Here is a 15,062-nt window from a genome sequence, read left to right as displayed (position 1 = left end):
GACAGCCAAAAAAAAATAAAGTTCTAGAGAACAGGGGTATCCCCACAGGCGGAGAATCCCTTTCTCTCACTCCGTTCGGTTCAGGGCATTGGAAGACACGCGCGATATGCCATCCGTGAATCGGAAAAAAAAAACATAATGCAAAAAAGGCGAAAATAAAACGTTTAAGTATCCGGGATGAGCCTGGACTGCCCGGAGTTTTATGTCAAAGAGGGACCAATGAGAAAAGACCTCCGCCCGACTACACTACATTTTTACTATTAACTCAGCGACCCCCCTTACCTTATAGAAAATGAAGCCTAAATTGACATGGCCATAATATCTATGTGAATCCAGAGATAGCTGTCTCTACCATAAAAAACAGAACACGATTAAGAAATTTCTTGGACCTTGGATACTTATCAGGATAGAATACAACGCATGGCTGCTACATTCAGGCACTTGATCAACTTCTATTGGCCATACTATGAAGAATAGAGACCGCCTAGAAGGCGAGTATTCTAATTCAATGCTACCTTACATACTGGGAAATAATCGAAATCATCCAGCCCAGGATCCCGAGGTCTCGGTCCATTCAAGCTCAATTCTACAACCATGGGAAGCGAATTCGACTCGCCCGGCACCTAGAGCGGGTCCAGCCTTCGCGCCTCAATTCGCAAGGCCCAGCTTTCGATACCCCAAGTGCACACTTCCATCCAAAGCTCGCGATAACTTTCGGGAAATCCAGAACCGCACGGAGCGTTTGGGAGCCATTTGCCGCTCACCCAACGTCAACGACCCCGCAATGTGCCGATACCCGAGAACAAACCAGGATTGCCGAATGGAGACCGCCGAAATAAACGCAAAACGCATACTGGCCCACCGCCATCCAATCGAGGATGGAGAAGCAAAAAGCCGGGAAAGGCGTTGAAATGACGATCTTTGAAGTGGGGGGAGGTTTTGGACCTTTCGTCTTCGTTGCTCGTCCTGTCCTACCCTACACCACTTCCTTCTCCCATTGCATCTCAATTCGCATCCACGGACCCGAGACCCGCCTACGACGGCGCTGAGTCAAGTCAAGTCGAGACGAGGCCATGTCAATGTCTTCAGAGCTAGATGTGCCACGGCACATGAGAAGTCCCGGCGACGACGGCTACCGGACTCCGACAATTGAAGATGCGGAGCGGGCCCTCTCTATCCTTGGCGTGGTGGACTCCCGGCCTCCCAGCCAAGCGCATGCCGTGCACTCCACGGCCTTGGAGAGCGTTCTCCAGCGATTGCCGTCGCGGGCGACGGACAGAGCGCACAAAGAAAAAGAGAAGACGAATCCGAAATGTCTTGACCATGACTACGATCTTTACCGCACGACTACGGACGCCTCTGCCAGCACGCTCAGCTGGAAGAAACGCATTCGCCATGTGACGTGGGCGTATTTCACTAGCACGATGGCTACGGGTGGTCTGGCTAATGTGCTATACCAGGGTAAACATACGGCCCGGTGTTAACTACGCGAGAGTATTGATGCTGATGCTGATGCTAATTCTAATTCTGCTGGTATAGTACCTTACCGGTTTCGCGGCCTCGATACGATAGGCATCGTTGTCTTTCTGTTTAATATCGCTTTATACCTTTTCATTTGGGGCCTGTTGATCGCCAGATTCTATCACTACCCGTATACATTCAAAGCGTCCTTTCTGCACCCGACGGAATCATTATTCGTGCCCGCGTCCGTTGTCTCCTTCGGAACAATACTGATCAACGTCTCTCAATATGGCCCCGAAAACGCGGGGCCTTGGTTACTCGAGGCTGTCGATGTATTGTTCTGGTTTGACGCCGCTCTCGCCGTGATATTGTCCGCTGGTATCTACCTCCTTTTGTAAGACCGCAGCTGCTCTTTTCTTTTCTTCCCGCCTTCAATCGAGACGAAATACTTATCTTATCAACCGTGTTATCACAGATGGTCAACCCAAACCTTCACAATTGCCCAGATGACACCCATCTGGATCTTCCCCGCATACCCAATGCTCATAATCGGACCTCACGCCGGCTGTCTGAGCGCGAAATTGGACCCCGCGCGCTCGCTGCGCGTCATTATCGGCGGCACCACGATCCAGGGCGTTGGATTCCTGGTCTCGATGATGGTATACTCTGCCTTTATCTACAGACTCATGACGCAAAAGCTTCCGAAAGAGAATATCCGGCCAGGAATGTTCGTCTCCGTCGGACCGAGCGGGTTTACCGTTGCGGGGATCGTGAATATGGCCGCTGAAGCGAAGCGCTCGTTTCCCGCGGACTTTATGGGCAATGGGCCTCTTGCTGCGGATATTTTGCGGGTTGTGGTTGATTTTGCGGCTCTTTGGCTGTGGGGGTAAGTTGATTTATACCTTTCTTAACTATTATTCTATCCCGGGGGTTGGAAGAGGCCAGGATGCTGATTTCTTTTTTGCGCGATTAGGTTGGCTATTTTCTTCTTTATTATTGCCAGTGCGGCTCATTGGTCTGCGATTGGGCCTGGGAAGATGGTCTTCTCGATGACTTGGTTTTCGTTTATATTTCCTAATACTGCGTTGATTACAGCGACATTTGCGATTGGGAAAGCGTTTGATTCCAAGGCTATCAATATTGTTGGGTGTGCGGCGATATTCCCGCTGCTGCTTATGTACTTTTTTGTTTGTTACATGATGATTCGGGCTATTGTTTGCCACCAGATTTTGTGGCCGCAAAAGGGTGAGGATCGCGATGAGGGTGGATTTGAAATCCATGTCATTAAGCCTGGCGCTGAGACATCGGAGGATGACATGATGGTATAGCTAGCGGCGAGACTTGCTATTCTCAGAAGCCTTTACTACGAGGAGATTGTACATTGTACCCAATATACTAAAGAATATCGATGGTAAGAATATTGGAAGCAAGATCATAACTGTCGCACGTAGACATGATTAATGTCTGGCAATTCTTGGCCGTTCCTCCTCCGTTCTAGGTAGTTGCTCAATCTAAATCCGATAAAAAGGAATATTTTTATCATAGGTAGAAGTGAGCGGTTTTTTTCAAACGCTCTTCGAACAGAACTCAAGAGTCGTTCTTGTCATTTTGTCATGCGACGACGCTGAGATTCCCGATTAATGTGGCCTCGTTTTCCGGACAGGCAGGACAAAGAGATAACGAGTATTTGATGAATATCCCAGTCCGTGGATGGTAAATCATCATCCCTCAAGTTTTTAATATCATCTCGAACAGAAACCATCCAGCGTTTTATTCACGCTGAGGCGTGGCGATCCGCTTAGAAGCGGCGGCCCTGCTGGGGAGGGCGCTCGGAAGCCTTGTCGATGCGGAGGGTGCGGCCCTCGAACCTGGAGAGATGGAAGGTTAGTTGGAGTCTTTGGTGGGGAGGGGGGGGATGATTTTCCGAGTGGGGGGTGGGGGGATGCTTACTCCTGTCCGTTCATCTGCTCAAGAGCAACGGTGGCCTCCTCGTCGCTGGCGAACTTGACGAAGCCGAAGCCGCGGGAGCGCTGGGTCTCGCGGTCCTTGATGACAATCTGGAAAAAAAATGTTAGAGAGGACGAACTTCGGATGAAACGAGTCCAGGGGAAAACTCACAGCCTCAACGACCTGACCGAACTGGGAGAAACCCTCACGGAGGGAGTCATCGGTAGTGGCCCAGGCAAGACCGCTAGATGAAAAAGTCAGTATATTCACATCAAAGATTTGACAAGGTGCTATCACTCACCCAACAAAAAGCTTAGACATGATGAAGAGTGTGGGGGTGGAAGAGAGAAAATAGTAACAATGGCTAGTGCGGCGGGCGCGTTTTGGGGAAGGGAGAATATTTATACGATTTCAATGTATTCTGTGGTGGGGGGGTGTGGGGCCTGAGAATCTCGTTTAAGCGAATCGCATGGTGGCTTAGCGGTGGGTGTTATAAAGAGGGGGACCTTGCGGAGTGCTTGGGACTGGTTGATCACTGTGGATCATTGAAAAAAGTTCGAATTTTGCCCCAGCTGATAGCTGATTCAGCATCTACCCCTCTATAGTATACCGTTTTGTATGGTAAACTCGTGGGATAGGGATTTTTCTGTATACCTAGGTACTGTAGACTTTATGGGAGTTTCAATATACAAGCTAGTCCTCTTTGGGTGAGGGAGGGGCAGACCAGGGTAGGGAGGGGCAGAGCAAAGGGGGGGAGAATAGTATATTTTTAACAACAAATAGTCTAACCAAAAATCACCACTTGCATTAGGCCTGCTGATTAACCAGAGTTCCGGATTTGGCGCCAGAAATTTGAACTCTCAAAGAGTGCCCCAGGGTGATACTCACAGCCTCCAGAATATTCTGGGGTACCCACATTATATCACGCCACCCAAGGCCTATTCAACTGAGACACTATGATTTTCATTATCTAGCGAATTTTAAAATCAAGGTCTAGAACGTAGATTGGAATCTAAAAAGTTGTATGTATTGCTACAGTGAGCTGTGGGCTGAAATTCTGAAGGTGGTTTGAAGGAGTTGTACTCCCAGCGCCGCTTGCCCTCTGCATAAATCTGATCAAATAGTCGCCTTAGTTTACCACCTTTGCTAAGCTTGACAATTAGTCAAAATTAATAATAATAGTTTCAAGTAAGCACCAGACTATGAGGACCGAGTCCCACTTCTCCCCAGCTGAATTATACGACGAACGACACTCCATGAGCGTAGGCACGATGTAGTCGAGAGAGGATAGGCCCAGGACGCCGGCTGGTCTGCCTCGCTTTCGAAGCCCTCGCAGAAGATTCCGTGGATGCTGTGCATGTATGTAATTCGTCAGATAAAAGCCCAGCAGGAGGGATGAAAGAAAGAAAGAGTAAAGTGCAAAAAGACGTACATGGCATCTCCCCAAAGCTCAAGAAATCCGGGGATATACGGGGCTCTTTTAATCACACTGGAGATAAAGAGACCAAGGCAGTCCATTCCGATCTAATTCTAGCTCCAGCGATGATCTCAGTTCAGATCAGATCAAGCACATCATCCCATATTATTCTTGTGCCACAGATACTTTCCCCACTTCAAGCCGCATTCCCATGGCAAGGCTCTACCCCAAAAATTAGGTTAAATCTTGTTTGACTGAGCTTTTTCTCGCCCTAGCTCATAGGATACTTTGTCCGTGTCGATCAGACTAGATGTTCGAATTGTATAGTTACTCCGTAGATCGATCTTCGTTGCCATCTGCGTAAATAATGATGTGATATCTCTATTTAAAAATGCTACTCGTCCCCGGGGCACAAGGACATATTAAATATCTGTATCATACCCTACGTCGAAGTGCTGCGGGCAGATAGACTCCCAATCATATCCGCTACTAGCGATCTTGATCTACCGCCATGTCTACGATATCTCAAGATGTCTCGACCAGCATCGAGAAACCGCCCAACTCCGTTGATGTCGAGCGACAAAGTGATACACTTGCGTCGACAGCTCCAGCCCCAGCCCCAGCGCCAAAGTCTCTAGGTGCAGGCGTAAGTATCAAGATCATGCCTCTGCTCCTGGCGCGATGAAAACTAACGCAATGCTCTTCGCAGTCTGCCCTCGCTCTCGGCGCATTCGGCACGACGCTGACGACCCTGTCGTTGAGTTTAATGGAATGGCGGGGCGTTACTACGGATAATGTCTTCGTAGCCAATTTCTTCTTCATCTCGGCATTTGGACTGGTAATTACCGCTCAATGGGAACTTTCTATCGGGAATGGATTTGCGTATACCGTCTTCAGTGCTTTCGGTATAGTTACCCCCCCCCCAATCGATTCTTTAAGCCAAATACTTACTTTATTCCGACGCGCGCAGGTCTATTTTATGCAGGATACGGTGCCCTCCTGACACCCTCATTCGGAATCGTCCAGGCCTACGGCAGCGACACAGCACAGTATAATAACGCGGTGGGCTTCTTCATGATACTCTGGACAGTCTTTGTATTTACGTTTCTGATCGCTTCACTGCCGAGCAATGTCGCGTACATACTTGTATTTTTCTTTGTGGATCTGGGCTTTTTGACTGTTGCGGCGAGTTACTTCGCCGAGGCAGATGGTCACCATGCGTCCTCTATCGCGTTGAAGAAGTCTGGCGGTGTGTTTTGCTTCCTTGCTGGTCTTGTTGGGTGGTATTTGGTCTTTCATTTGTTGTTGAAGGATTCTCTTTTGGATTTACCGTTAGGTGATACGTCGCGACTTTTTGGGAGGAAGAAGAATAAGGTGCAGTAGATCAGTTCGGATAAGTTGGGGCGTGGCCTTTGGGGTCACGACGGTGGTAGCTGATGGGATGAGAGAGGAGAAAGGGGTAGTAATCCGACAGTTAGTAGTTTGGGGTAGGACGACGAGGAACTCCTTTGTTGCGTGATAAGTTAAAATTGAATGCAATCGATCTCCAACTATTTTTGCGTATACTTCTCTCGGGCGAGAGATGTTAGATCATACTAGTACTAGTATCGGTACGGGGTTAAGGCTCGCTCTCTACCGAGTGGGGCCGGTTGATCATCCACACATCCCATCACACATACATGCGATAACGACATCCCCAACTACATTGACGAAAAACCACCCGAACCATTCAAACAAAGTCTCCCCAATTTTGAGCGCGCAATGATGAGCGCCGCAAACAATCGCATCATCTCGCAGACACAGCATGTCATTGCGAACACAGTCCCCATCACAATGGCTACATATAGAAGCTCCGAGTCCATCCTGGTACCATGATGCCAAACACCAAGCTTGTTCCTGAGCCCGAAACTCGAACTATCCCCCCCCCAATTTATTGCGTAGGCCGACCCTGCGCGCATTCCAATATGACACAGGATATCCCTGCCACAGACCCCGCTATCTACGCCCAATACGAGTCGAAATGGTCCGCGCTCCCAGACAGCGCGGATGCCTGGCTGGCCCGGGCCCGTGAAGTCGCGGAGGTCCTGGCCCAGGATGCTGCTCAGCGGGACCAGGAGAATAAATCGCCGCGCGCGGAGATCGTACTCCTCAAGTATTCGGGTCTATTGAAGCTTCTGGGTCCTAAGAAGTATGGCGGCGGCGAACAGCCCTGGAGCGTTGGGTACAAGGCCATTCGGGAGGTTGCCAAAGCAGATGGGTACGTATCGACAAGTTGGGACATTGTCTCTGCATATCCTGTACATTGAGCAATGCGCTAACTACTACGAGATAGTTCTATCGGTATGCTGCTGGGTTACCATCTTCTATGGTCCACGACCGCAAACGTCGTCGGTAGTGAAGAGCAAATCGAACGTACGCACGAGTTGATCATCTCGAATAACTACTTTGTCGGCGGCGCGGTGAATCCCCGGGATAGTGATTTGAAGATTACCTCCGACGGCGACGATATCGTCTTCAACGGGGCCAAGTTTTTCAATACTGGCGGTGTGGTCTCGGATCTTACGGTGTTGGAGGGCGTTCTTGAAGGCACTGATGGTCATATCTTTGCCTTGGTTGAAACGAGACAGCCTGGTATCCAGTTTGCGCATAACTGGCACAATATTGGTCTGCGGTTGACCGAGTCTGGTGGCGTTAAGATTGATAATGTTCGCGTGTCGTGGAAGGATGCGCTTGGATGGGATTACGCTTCGAAGAAACCGCGCGATGATGTTCTGTTGACTCAGTTCCCGACATTGCTTCTGCCGACGTAGGCATATATCCCCATGTCCTGGCCGATATTCACCTAACTAACCCGCTTTCAATTTAGTATCCAACTAGTCTTCAGCAACTTCTACCTCGGAATCGCGCTCGGGTCTTTAGACTTCGCGTCGAAGTATACGACAGCTACGACCCGCCCCTGGCCTTTCGGAGTCGATGTCAAGGAATCCGCGACAGAGGAATTCTACATCCTCGAGCGCTACGGGAATTTCTTCGCGCATCTTCGGGCTACTGAGGCGCTGGCTGATCGGGCTGCCGAACAGCTCACGGCCGTATACACCAAGTACTCGGGTAACCGACCTGCTTTAACCGCCGAGGAGCGTGGTGAAGTGGCCGAATGGGTGGCCAGTGTCAAGGTGGTTACAACCGACGTCGGACTCCGGGTTACATCCGGAGTATTCGAGGTGACGGGGGCTCGGGCGACCTCGTTGAAGGTCGGACTGGATCGGTTCTGGAGGGATATTCGGACACATACCCTCCATGACCCGGTGGCGTATAAGAATCGTGAGTTGGGGCGGTATGTGCTTCATCGAGAGTACCCCGCGCCAACGTGGTATACTTGAGATGCCCGTAGTATGGGATAACCGGGGGTGAGGGTTAGAACAACAGCGGTATATTAAGTATGAATGAATATGAATTTTCAATGAATTTTCTTCTCTTTTCAAATACCCAAACCCCGCGAGTTCTTTCCGAGTCCGGGGAGTGTCAAAAATGCCAAAAACCCCAAATCCCCCCAAACCCTTTAAAGTGGGTTGACGATAAGCCCCGCCTGATAGCCACTTTGGAGGCCGATCCGAATTTTTTTTCTTCTTTTCTGTGGGCGCACTTCTCTCCATACTTCCCTCTCTCCCTTCATTCCATTCCATTAATTCTCCAACCGCCAAGATGGTGCAAAAGTTCTACGTTACCTATAACCAGGTATGTTATGCTATGCTATGCGCTGTCTCGCGCTGTCGCGCAACCCCTCCGCGCATAGATCTCTGCCCTGTCGAATCGGACCAGAAGCAGGCAAAGCTGTGAAGGCTTGCCCTCATTGGAAGATTTGAGCAGGGATTTGGGTTGAGCTGAATTCCTCCGCACAAATGCTAATCATCGTATGTCCCGTCAATAGGTTCACCAGCTCTGCCAAAGATCCGCAGATGCTATCCTTAAGGACTTCCACCCTCACCTCATGATCGCCATTGGCGGTGGTGGTTACGTCCCTGCTCGTATCCTCCGGTAAGTGTAAGCCAGAGCCAGAGTCAGAGCCAGAGTCCCAAATGCGATCCGATCGAATCAAACACACATACCCTAGATCGCCCAGACCAACCTCAAAGGAAGCGAAATTCTAACCCTTTCAATTCCTTTAGTTCCTTCCTCAAGCGCCCCGGTGACCCCAACATCCCCATCCAGGCCATCGGTCTGTCCCTCTACGAGGACCTCGGCCGCGGCGATGCCGAGGAGGTCCCCGGCACCAAGGTCACCCGTACTCAGTGGCTCGACTTGAGCTCCCTCGAGATGGCCAACCTGATCGGCAAGAACATCCTGATCGTCGACGAGGTCGATGACACCCGCACCACCCTGGAATATGCCGTCCGCGAACTGGAGAAGGACGTCGAGCTGGCCCAGAAGCAGCTCGGCCGCGAAGGCGAGAAGACCAACTTCTTCGTCTTTGTCCTGCACGTGCGTTCCCCCCCCACCCCCACATTTGTCGCGAGTTGTTTGTGAAGGAGCCCCGTTCATACTGACATTTTTCCCCACCCGCTAGAACAAGGATAAGCCTAAGAAGGGCGTTCTGCCCGCTGACATGATGGAGGGCGGCCGCTACCACGCTTCCGTTACGACCGAGGACGTCTGGATCTGCTATCCCTGGGAGGCCAAGGATATCGAGGAGCACGACGCTCTTGCCAAGGAGAACCCCATTATCTAAAACGTTCCGTCTTTGCCATAGTGCGAACAGCATCATTCTGCGCGGCGCCTTGATCTTGATCGAGTCGGTGGCCTTTTTGGGGCCTGGTCTTGTTTTTGGCGGACTTTCCGACCTACTTTACTTCCCTTACTACTTTGTCCTTGCCTGCCTGCCCCCCGAGTCCGAGTTGCTTATACTATAAGATGGCTACCGGGGGAAGGGGGTGTTTAAATTTACGATATCCTTTACGAATCTAGAAAAAAGTTTATATTTTCTTATTTCTTTGTTGCATTGCTGTTGCTCCTCCCGCAATAGACACACTAGGGCAGTTCCTTCGGCCGTGGGTCTACTATCTACATAATATAATTCTCGAAATCTCGCTTTTATTTCGGCCCGGGGTAGGAATTCGAGTCGTCAATGGGTATCAAGTGGATTGTATTGTATATTGATGGCAAAACAATTAGAGAATATTATCGTGTATTATATCAGAGAGGAGCCCTTGCATTGCATTGCATTGCAGGCAGCTCTGCTTCTGCTTCTGCTTCTGCTTCTGCGCGCAGGTCCTTTCTCCTTCGCTTCACGCTCTAATCGCAGATAAACAGACCCGACCGATCGACCCGAAGTCCTAGGCGGAATTCGCGCATCTAGTCGACATCGATCTTGCCCTGGCGCAGCTCAACCTTGGCTTGTTCAATCTCCTTCTGCAGCTCGGCGTGTGCCTCGGGGACGTCGTTGAAGGTGAAGATCGCGACGCCTAGACGGCCGAGGAGGTAGCAGCCGAAAACGATGAGGGCCCAGAAGGGGAGCTGTGGGGATGGCGGTGTTAGTTTAGTTTGGTGTTCGGTTTGTGTCGGCGCGCGGAGTCGCAAGGGTCACGGTAACGTACCACGGGGATGATTTCGGTCTGGACGGTCTCGTTCAAGGGGACGAGGCCGAGGTAGGCGACGAGGTAGAGCTGCGTATGTTAGAATTGGGTCTTTTGATTTTTACTCTGTTCTGCGGGGGTCGGGCGGTGCTTGACGTACGGAGGAGACGAGGAGGAGGACGGAGACGGTTTGCTGAGCGCGTGTCATTGTGGCGGAGGTTGGCGAGATAGGATGGGGAAGAATGGTAGGTGAAAGAGTGAAGAAAAGAGATCCGATCACAGATCCGGATCTGGATCCAATTGCAAAGAAAGAGAAATAAAGGAGAGACGGGGGGTGGAGGTGATGACGGGGGAGCAGAGGCCAGCTTGACTTGCGGATTGGCAAAGGCGGAACTTCAGGCGGAGTCAACAGTAAACATGGGGGGGGGATTGCATAGTTACACAATTTATTACGAGGTATGATTTTGGTGAGAGCTAAGTTGGGCATCATTTGACCATCTTTATTATTCTAGGAATTTTCTGTATTTTCTGTATTTTCTATTATTATTTTATCTATTTTACTGGGGGTAGACTTGAACTTGAACTAAGGTCGTTATGGTCCACATGGGTGCCTGAATCCCCCCTCAGGCAACACTCCCGCTCTCCTCGCCAGGCCCGCTTCCCATCATATATGCATTAGCTTCGCTTCCTTGTCGACCATTCGCGTGGACCCTCTCTAGCTGATTCCTTCCCACCTCACAGACTATCTCTAGTCGGGAAAAGAGCCTCCACCAACATCCAGGCACACGGTCGGCAGCCTGGCCCCAGAATCACAATAAAAATCATGGCTTCGATAGCTATATCTAATGCCTCCGTGGCACTGCCAGTTGGCAAAAATGATAGCCAGCAATCAGCAGCAGCAACAGCTCTAGGCTTCAAACCTTCAATCGAGCAGGTTCTCTCAGATTTACCAGAAGTAACTGGCAACTCCAGCTCGCTCCCCCTGCGAAACTCAGAGACACTCGCCAAAGACGAACAGGAGAAGATGTTCCGTGCTTTGAAAAATGTGCTCGACAATTTCGAGCCCTCTGATGATGAATCGGCCGAGAATGAAAGCTTTGATGTGAAGGAGCTTCAATCGTCACTGGAACAGGCGGATGTGGATGCTCGCCGTGGCGAGCGAAATGCCGGCCCGTTGCAGAATGTGCATACCATCCTTTGCAAGCTGTGGTCCGTCAACTCAGGTCTTCTGGGCCAAGCGGCAGAAGCTCTGGCAAATGGAAGTCGTGATCGTGAGTTTTTCTAAAAGCTGAACTAATGCATTTCCACTGACAGTATCCAGCATCATGGCGAGTCCCGATTGGACAGTCTGGGATTTTGAAGTTCTTCTTGAATGTCGTTGCCTCGAAGGAACAAGTTGAGACCGGCTTATTGCTTCATTCTTTGCGTTTGATTGGCAATTCTTGTGCCGATACAGGTATGTTTTATCGCTGGCAGGGATTTTCTGTGGTCCCCGGGCTTGATGGCAATTGACACCGTTCTAGATGAGAACAGAGAGATTGTAGTCAAGGATAATTATACACTGGCTATTATCCGACACTTCTTGAATCCGGATATTATACATGTGGCTATCCCGGTAATCTACAACATCTGTATGGACTATGGTAAGCATTTTGTCTCTGTCGAATTAATGTGCGAAGGTTACTAATAGCATGGAAATAGAGCCTGCTCACTCTCAGATGGCTGCCAATCGGGCTGCGTATATTATTTTGAGCTTGCTGAAAGATGGCAAAATCCCTGAGAACGATGCTCTGCTGGGCTTTGCATATGATTTAATCGAGCTTTCATCTGAACAAGGTATGAGACGTTGAACCTTGACATTTGTGTTCCCGAACTGACCTTCGAAACGAAACAGCTGCGGGAGTTGAAAACTCTCCCGAAGGCATCATTTGGCTCATCCTGGAACTTGCTTTGAATGAGGACATTGTCTTCGAGCAATACTCCTCGCTGGTCAATTCTCTGTCCGCATACCTGGACAAGGAACGGTTCCAGAACGCCTGCATCGTCAACAGCATGGTGGGAAAGACCCTATCTATTCTACAACGGTCTTTCACCATTGAGATCGATACTTCCTCGAAAGAGGACGTCAAAAACCTCGCCCAGCTCCGTCTGAAGATCAACACGTCTCTGGCCGAGGTCTCCGCCTCGCCATTGTTCGCAGAGCACTACCCGCTCGACTCGGAGCTCTCAAAGACTCTTAAGTCGTGGGTCGTTTCCAGCGAGGACCAGCTCCAAGTCTGCGCATGCGTCATGCTAGGAAATCTGGCCCGTTCCGATGAAGTTTGTCAGACAATGGTGAACGAACTGAAGATCCACGAGGAATTGATCGCCGTGTTAAACAGCGACCATACCCGCGGCGCAGTCCTTCATTCTGTCCTCGGCTTCTTGAAGAATCTCGCCATCGCGGGCGAAAACCGGCTTACCCTCGCGCGGGCGGGGATTATTCCTGCGGTTTCCCGCCTGTGGGCCTATGACTCTATTCCTCAGGTCCAGTTCTCGGCTTCGACTATTGCCCGCCAGGTCATTATTTCGTCCATGGAGAATATCTCCCGTTTACTGGCGCCCCTCTCTGAAGACCCTGATTCCCCGGCTCATCAGCGAACTTACCTTTCCCTGCTCCTGGCGCTTTTCGAAAAGACGGACTCGTCCCCCATTAAGACGGAGATTGGACGCACTGTTGCCTCTATCTGTCGTACTGTCAGCCCTAAGGCGCGAGACGGAGACGCGGAGGCATCCTCGCTGCTGGAGAAGCTTTTCAAATTGCACGAAGGTATTGCTAGTCCGGTTGGGTCTATGATTACGCAAACGCAGTGGCCGGTTGTTCGAAGTGAGGGATGGTTTGCGTTGGCTCTCATGGCGACTACTGACTCTGGTTGCGTGGCAGTAGTAGACTGTCTTGGTAACGAGGAAGTGATGGAGGTGTTGAAGACGACTATGGCTGGCGAGCCTCCGAGCTCAGAGGAGGGTGCCGAGACGACCCAGACTCAAGTGCAGAAGGACCACGGTAATGCACTTGTTCTGCTACAAGCGCTTTTGAAGAATGAGGTTAGTTCCCCCATCCAAACATCGGAATAATTACTTGTTGCATATACTAATTGATGGATAGTCTTGTTCATTTCCGATCGGCTACCGGGAGACCATGGAAGATCTCGTTAAGAACCACGCTGCACGGCTTTTGGAGGACGGACAGAGCCAGGACACTGCATGATGACTTCTAGGTACATAAAGATGAATATAATGAGAAAATAAACGGTTGTCACAAAAAATTTTCAATTCTTCAATTCTACTCCGTACTTGTCCTCATAGATGTCGTGCTTGGATATACTTTCCCTCTGACTGGCTGCGTCCAATCGGCGATAAGAACACGCTTATCTAATCAGCGATTATGTCATCCGTCGCGATTGTCAATTTTCTCCCCGATCTTTTATCGCGCGCCGACAAATCTACTCTTCTACTTCGACAAATACCAATTTTTCTATTCAAAATGGGTTGGTTTTGGGCAGACTCACAGCCAAAGGTGCCCGTGGCACCGCACCCAACTGCTCCTGGGGCCGCTATTCCCGTACGTCTCTTCCAGACTGACAGATATCCATTCCCTCCATACTGACCCTTATCAACAGCCCGGATGCCCGATGCACGAGTCGCAGCAGTCAAAACCCCCCGTGCCTGCGGCTGTGCCTGAGAAGACCGAAATCCCCAGCGCCTGTCCTATGAAGAAATCCGCCGATTCCCCATTTTATTCCGCGCCGAGCTCGTCCACGCCGGAAACTCCGCAACCTCCGGCCGCGCCGCAGAAATCAACATCTACTTTATCCAAACTCAACCCGCTGAACTACATGTTCGCCTCGATTTCACAGGAGCGCGCGCCTAACCAGACCGTCGACCTGGGCGTTGATCGTGAGGTCTCGTCTATCCCGCGTGGTGACTCGGAGGGAAACTGGGAGTATCCCTCTGCGCAGCAGATGTATAACGCGATGTTGCGCAAGGGCCATACCGATACGCCTCAGGATGCGGTTGAGTCTATGGTTGCGGTGCACAATTTCCTGAATGAGGGTGCTTGGGATGAAATTATTGGGTGGGAGCGTACGTTCGCTAAGGGTCTTGGGGCTGGATGGGACCGGTGCCGGCGCGGCGAGGAGAACCTTGCCTTTGAGCTTATGAAGGAGGATGCTTTGGGTCAGGTTGACGAGGCTACCGAGCCTCGTTTGATTCGATTCCAGGGTCGGCCGCAGGAATTGAGTCCTAAGGCTCAGTTTTACCAGATCCTGGGCCAGGTTTATCCGTCCAGATTTGAGTGAGTATATTCGTTTTGGTGGCTTGGGCCATGAACTGGTGCGCTAACATTGATTTCCCTTTTCCAGGACAAGCCCTCCTTTCGACCGTCATGACTGGTTCGTGCAGCGTCGTACACCTACCGGTTCGAAGGAAGTTCGTTACGTGATCGATTACTACTCCGCTCCCCCAGAGCCTAACGGTGAACCGGTCTTCTACCTCGACATCCGTCCTGCGCTGGATACCCCCACTGCTGCTGTTGAACGGCTTATGAGATGGGGCGGTGACGTTTGGTGGAAGGCTAGCGGAGGTGTTGTGCGCGAACCTGGCCATGCACACCCCCAGGCGTGAACGTG

At 50.7% G+C, this 15,062-nt stretch overlaps 8 protein-coding genes across 8 annotated transcripts; 6 read left to right on the top strand and 2 right to left on the bottom strand.

The window, feature by feature from the left end:
- Nucleotides 1-1,073: 1,073 nt before the first annotated feature.
- On the top strand, nt 1,074-2,789 carry N7533_001916 (tellurite-resistance/dicarboxylate transporter family protein; the record flags this gene model as incomplete). The annotated part of the gene is made up of 4 exons (XM_057098566.1): nt 1,074-1,461; nt 1,540-1,855; nt 1,937-2,347; nt 2,435-2,789. 4 exons carry the CDS (start codon nt 1,074-1,076, stop codon nt 2,787-2,789), a joined length of 1,470 nt encoding a protein of 489 aa, XP_056963702.1.
- Nucleotides 2,790-3,259: 470 nt separating this feature from the next.
- On the bottom strand, nt 3,260-3,729 carry N7533_001915 (RNA recognition motif domain-containing protein; the record flags this gene model as incomplete). The annotated part of the gene is made up of 4 exons (XM_057098565.1): nt 3,260-3,329; nt 3,412-3,518; nt 3,580-3,652; nt 3,710-3,729. 4 exons carry the CDS (start codon nt 3,727-3,729, stop codon nt 3,260-3,262), a joined length of 270 nt encoding a protein of 89 aa, XP_056963701.1.
- A 1,607-nt stretch (nt 3,730-5,336) lies between these two features.
- N7533_001914 (uncharacterized protein) lies at nt 5,337-6,208 on the top strand (the record flags this gene model as incomplete). The annotated part of the gene is made up of 3 exons (XM_057098564.1): nt 5,337-5,471; nt 5,535-5,730; nt 5,796-6,208. 3 exons carry the CDS (start codon nt 5,337-5,339, stop codon nt 6,206-6,208), a joined length of 744 nt encoding a protein of 247 aa, XP_056963700.1.
- Nucleotides 6,209-6,789: 581 nt separating this feature from the next.
- Nucleotides 6,790-8,205, top strand: N7533_001913 (thermophilic desulfurizing enzyme family protein; the record flags this gene model as incomplete). The annotated part of the gene is made up of 3 exons (XM_057098563.1): nt 6,790-7,082; nt 7,158-7,631; nt 7,692-8,205. The coding sequence occupies 3 exons, from the start codon at nt 6,790-6,792 to the stop codon at nt 8,203-8,205; spliced, it is 1,281 nt and encodes a 426-aa protein (XP_056963699.1).
- A 322-nt stretch (nt 8,206-8,527) lies between these two features.
- Nucleotides 8,528-9,551, top strand: N7533_001912 (xanthine phosphoribosyltransferase; the record flags this gene model as incomplete). The annotated part of the gene is made up of 4 exons (XM_057098562.1): nt 8,528-8,560; nt 8,754-8,860; nt 8,992-9,304; nt 9,390-9,551. The coding sequence occupies 4 exons, from the start codon at nt 8,528-8,530 to the stop codon at nt 9,549-9,551; spliced, it is 615 nt and encodes a 204-aa protein (XP_056963698.1).
- A 623-nt stretch (nt 9,552-10,174) lies between these two features.
- N7533_001911 (dolichol-phosphate mannosyltransferase subunit 3) lies at nt 10,175-10,603 on the bottom strand (the record flags this gene model as incomplete). The annotated part of the gene is made up of 3 exons (XM_057098561.1): nt 10,175-10,336; nt 10,417-10,485; nt 10,556-10,603. The coding sequence occupies 3 exons, from the start codon at nt 10,601-10,603 to the stop codon at nt 10,175-10,177; spliced, it is 279 nt and encodes a 92-aa protein (XP_056963697.1).
- A 615-nt stretch (nt 10,604-11,218) lies between these two features.
- Nucleotides 11,219-13,642, top strand: N7533_001910 (uncharacterized protein; the record flags this gene model as incomplete). The annotated part of the gene is made up of 6 exons (XM_057098560.1): nt 11,219-11,666; nt 11,717-11,851; nt 11,919-12,038; nt 12,097-12,231; nt 12,290-13,479; nt 13,541-13,642. 6 exons carry the CDS (start codon nt 11,219-11,221, stop codon nt 13,640-13,642), a joined length of 2,130 nt encoding a protein of 709 aa, XP_056963696.1.
- Nucleotides 13,643-13,918: 276 nt separating this feature from the next.
- Nucleotides 13,919-15,057, top strand: N7533_001909 (holocytochrome c synthase CYC3; the record flags this gene model as incomplete). The annotated part of the gene is made up of 3 exons (XM_057098559.1): nt 13,919-13,996; nt 14,055-14,728; nt 14,796-15,057. 3 exons carry the CDS (start codon nt 13,919-13,921, stop codon nt 15,055-15,057), a joined length of 1,014 nt encoding a protein of 337 aa, XP_056963695.1.
- Between the last annotated feature and the right edge of the window lie 5 nt (nt 15,058-15,062).

Source organism: Penicillium manginii (genome assembly GCF_028828005.1).
Source record: "Penicillium manginii strain IBT 31320 chromosome Unknown utg000002l:1.0-5564898.0:1.0-5567710.0, whole genome shotgun sequence".
NCBI lineage: Eukaryota > Fungi > Ascomycota > Eurotiomycetes > Eurotiales > Aspergillaceae > Penicillium > Penicillium manginii.
This window is presented reverse-complemented; position numbering and strand designations above follow the sequence as displayed.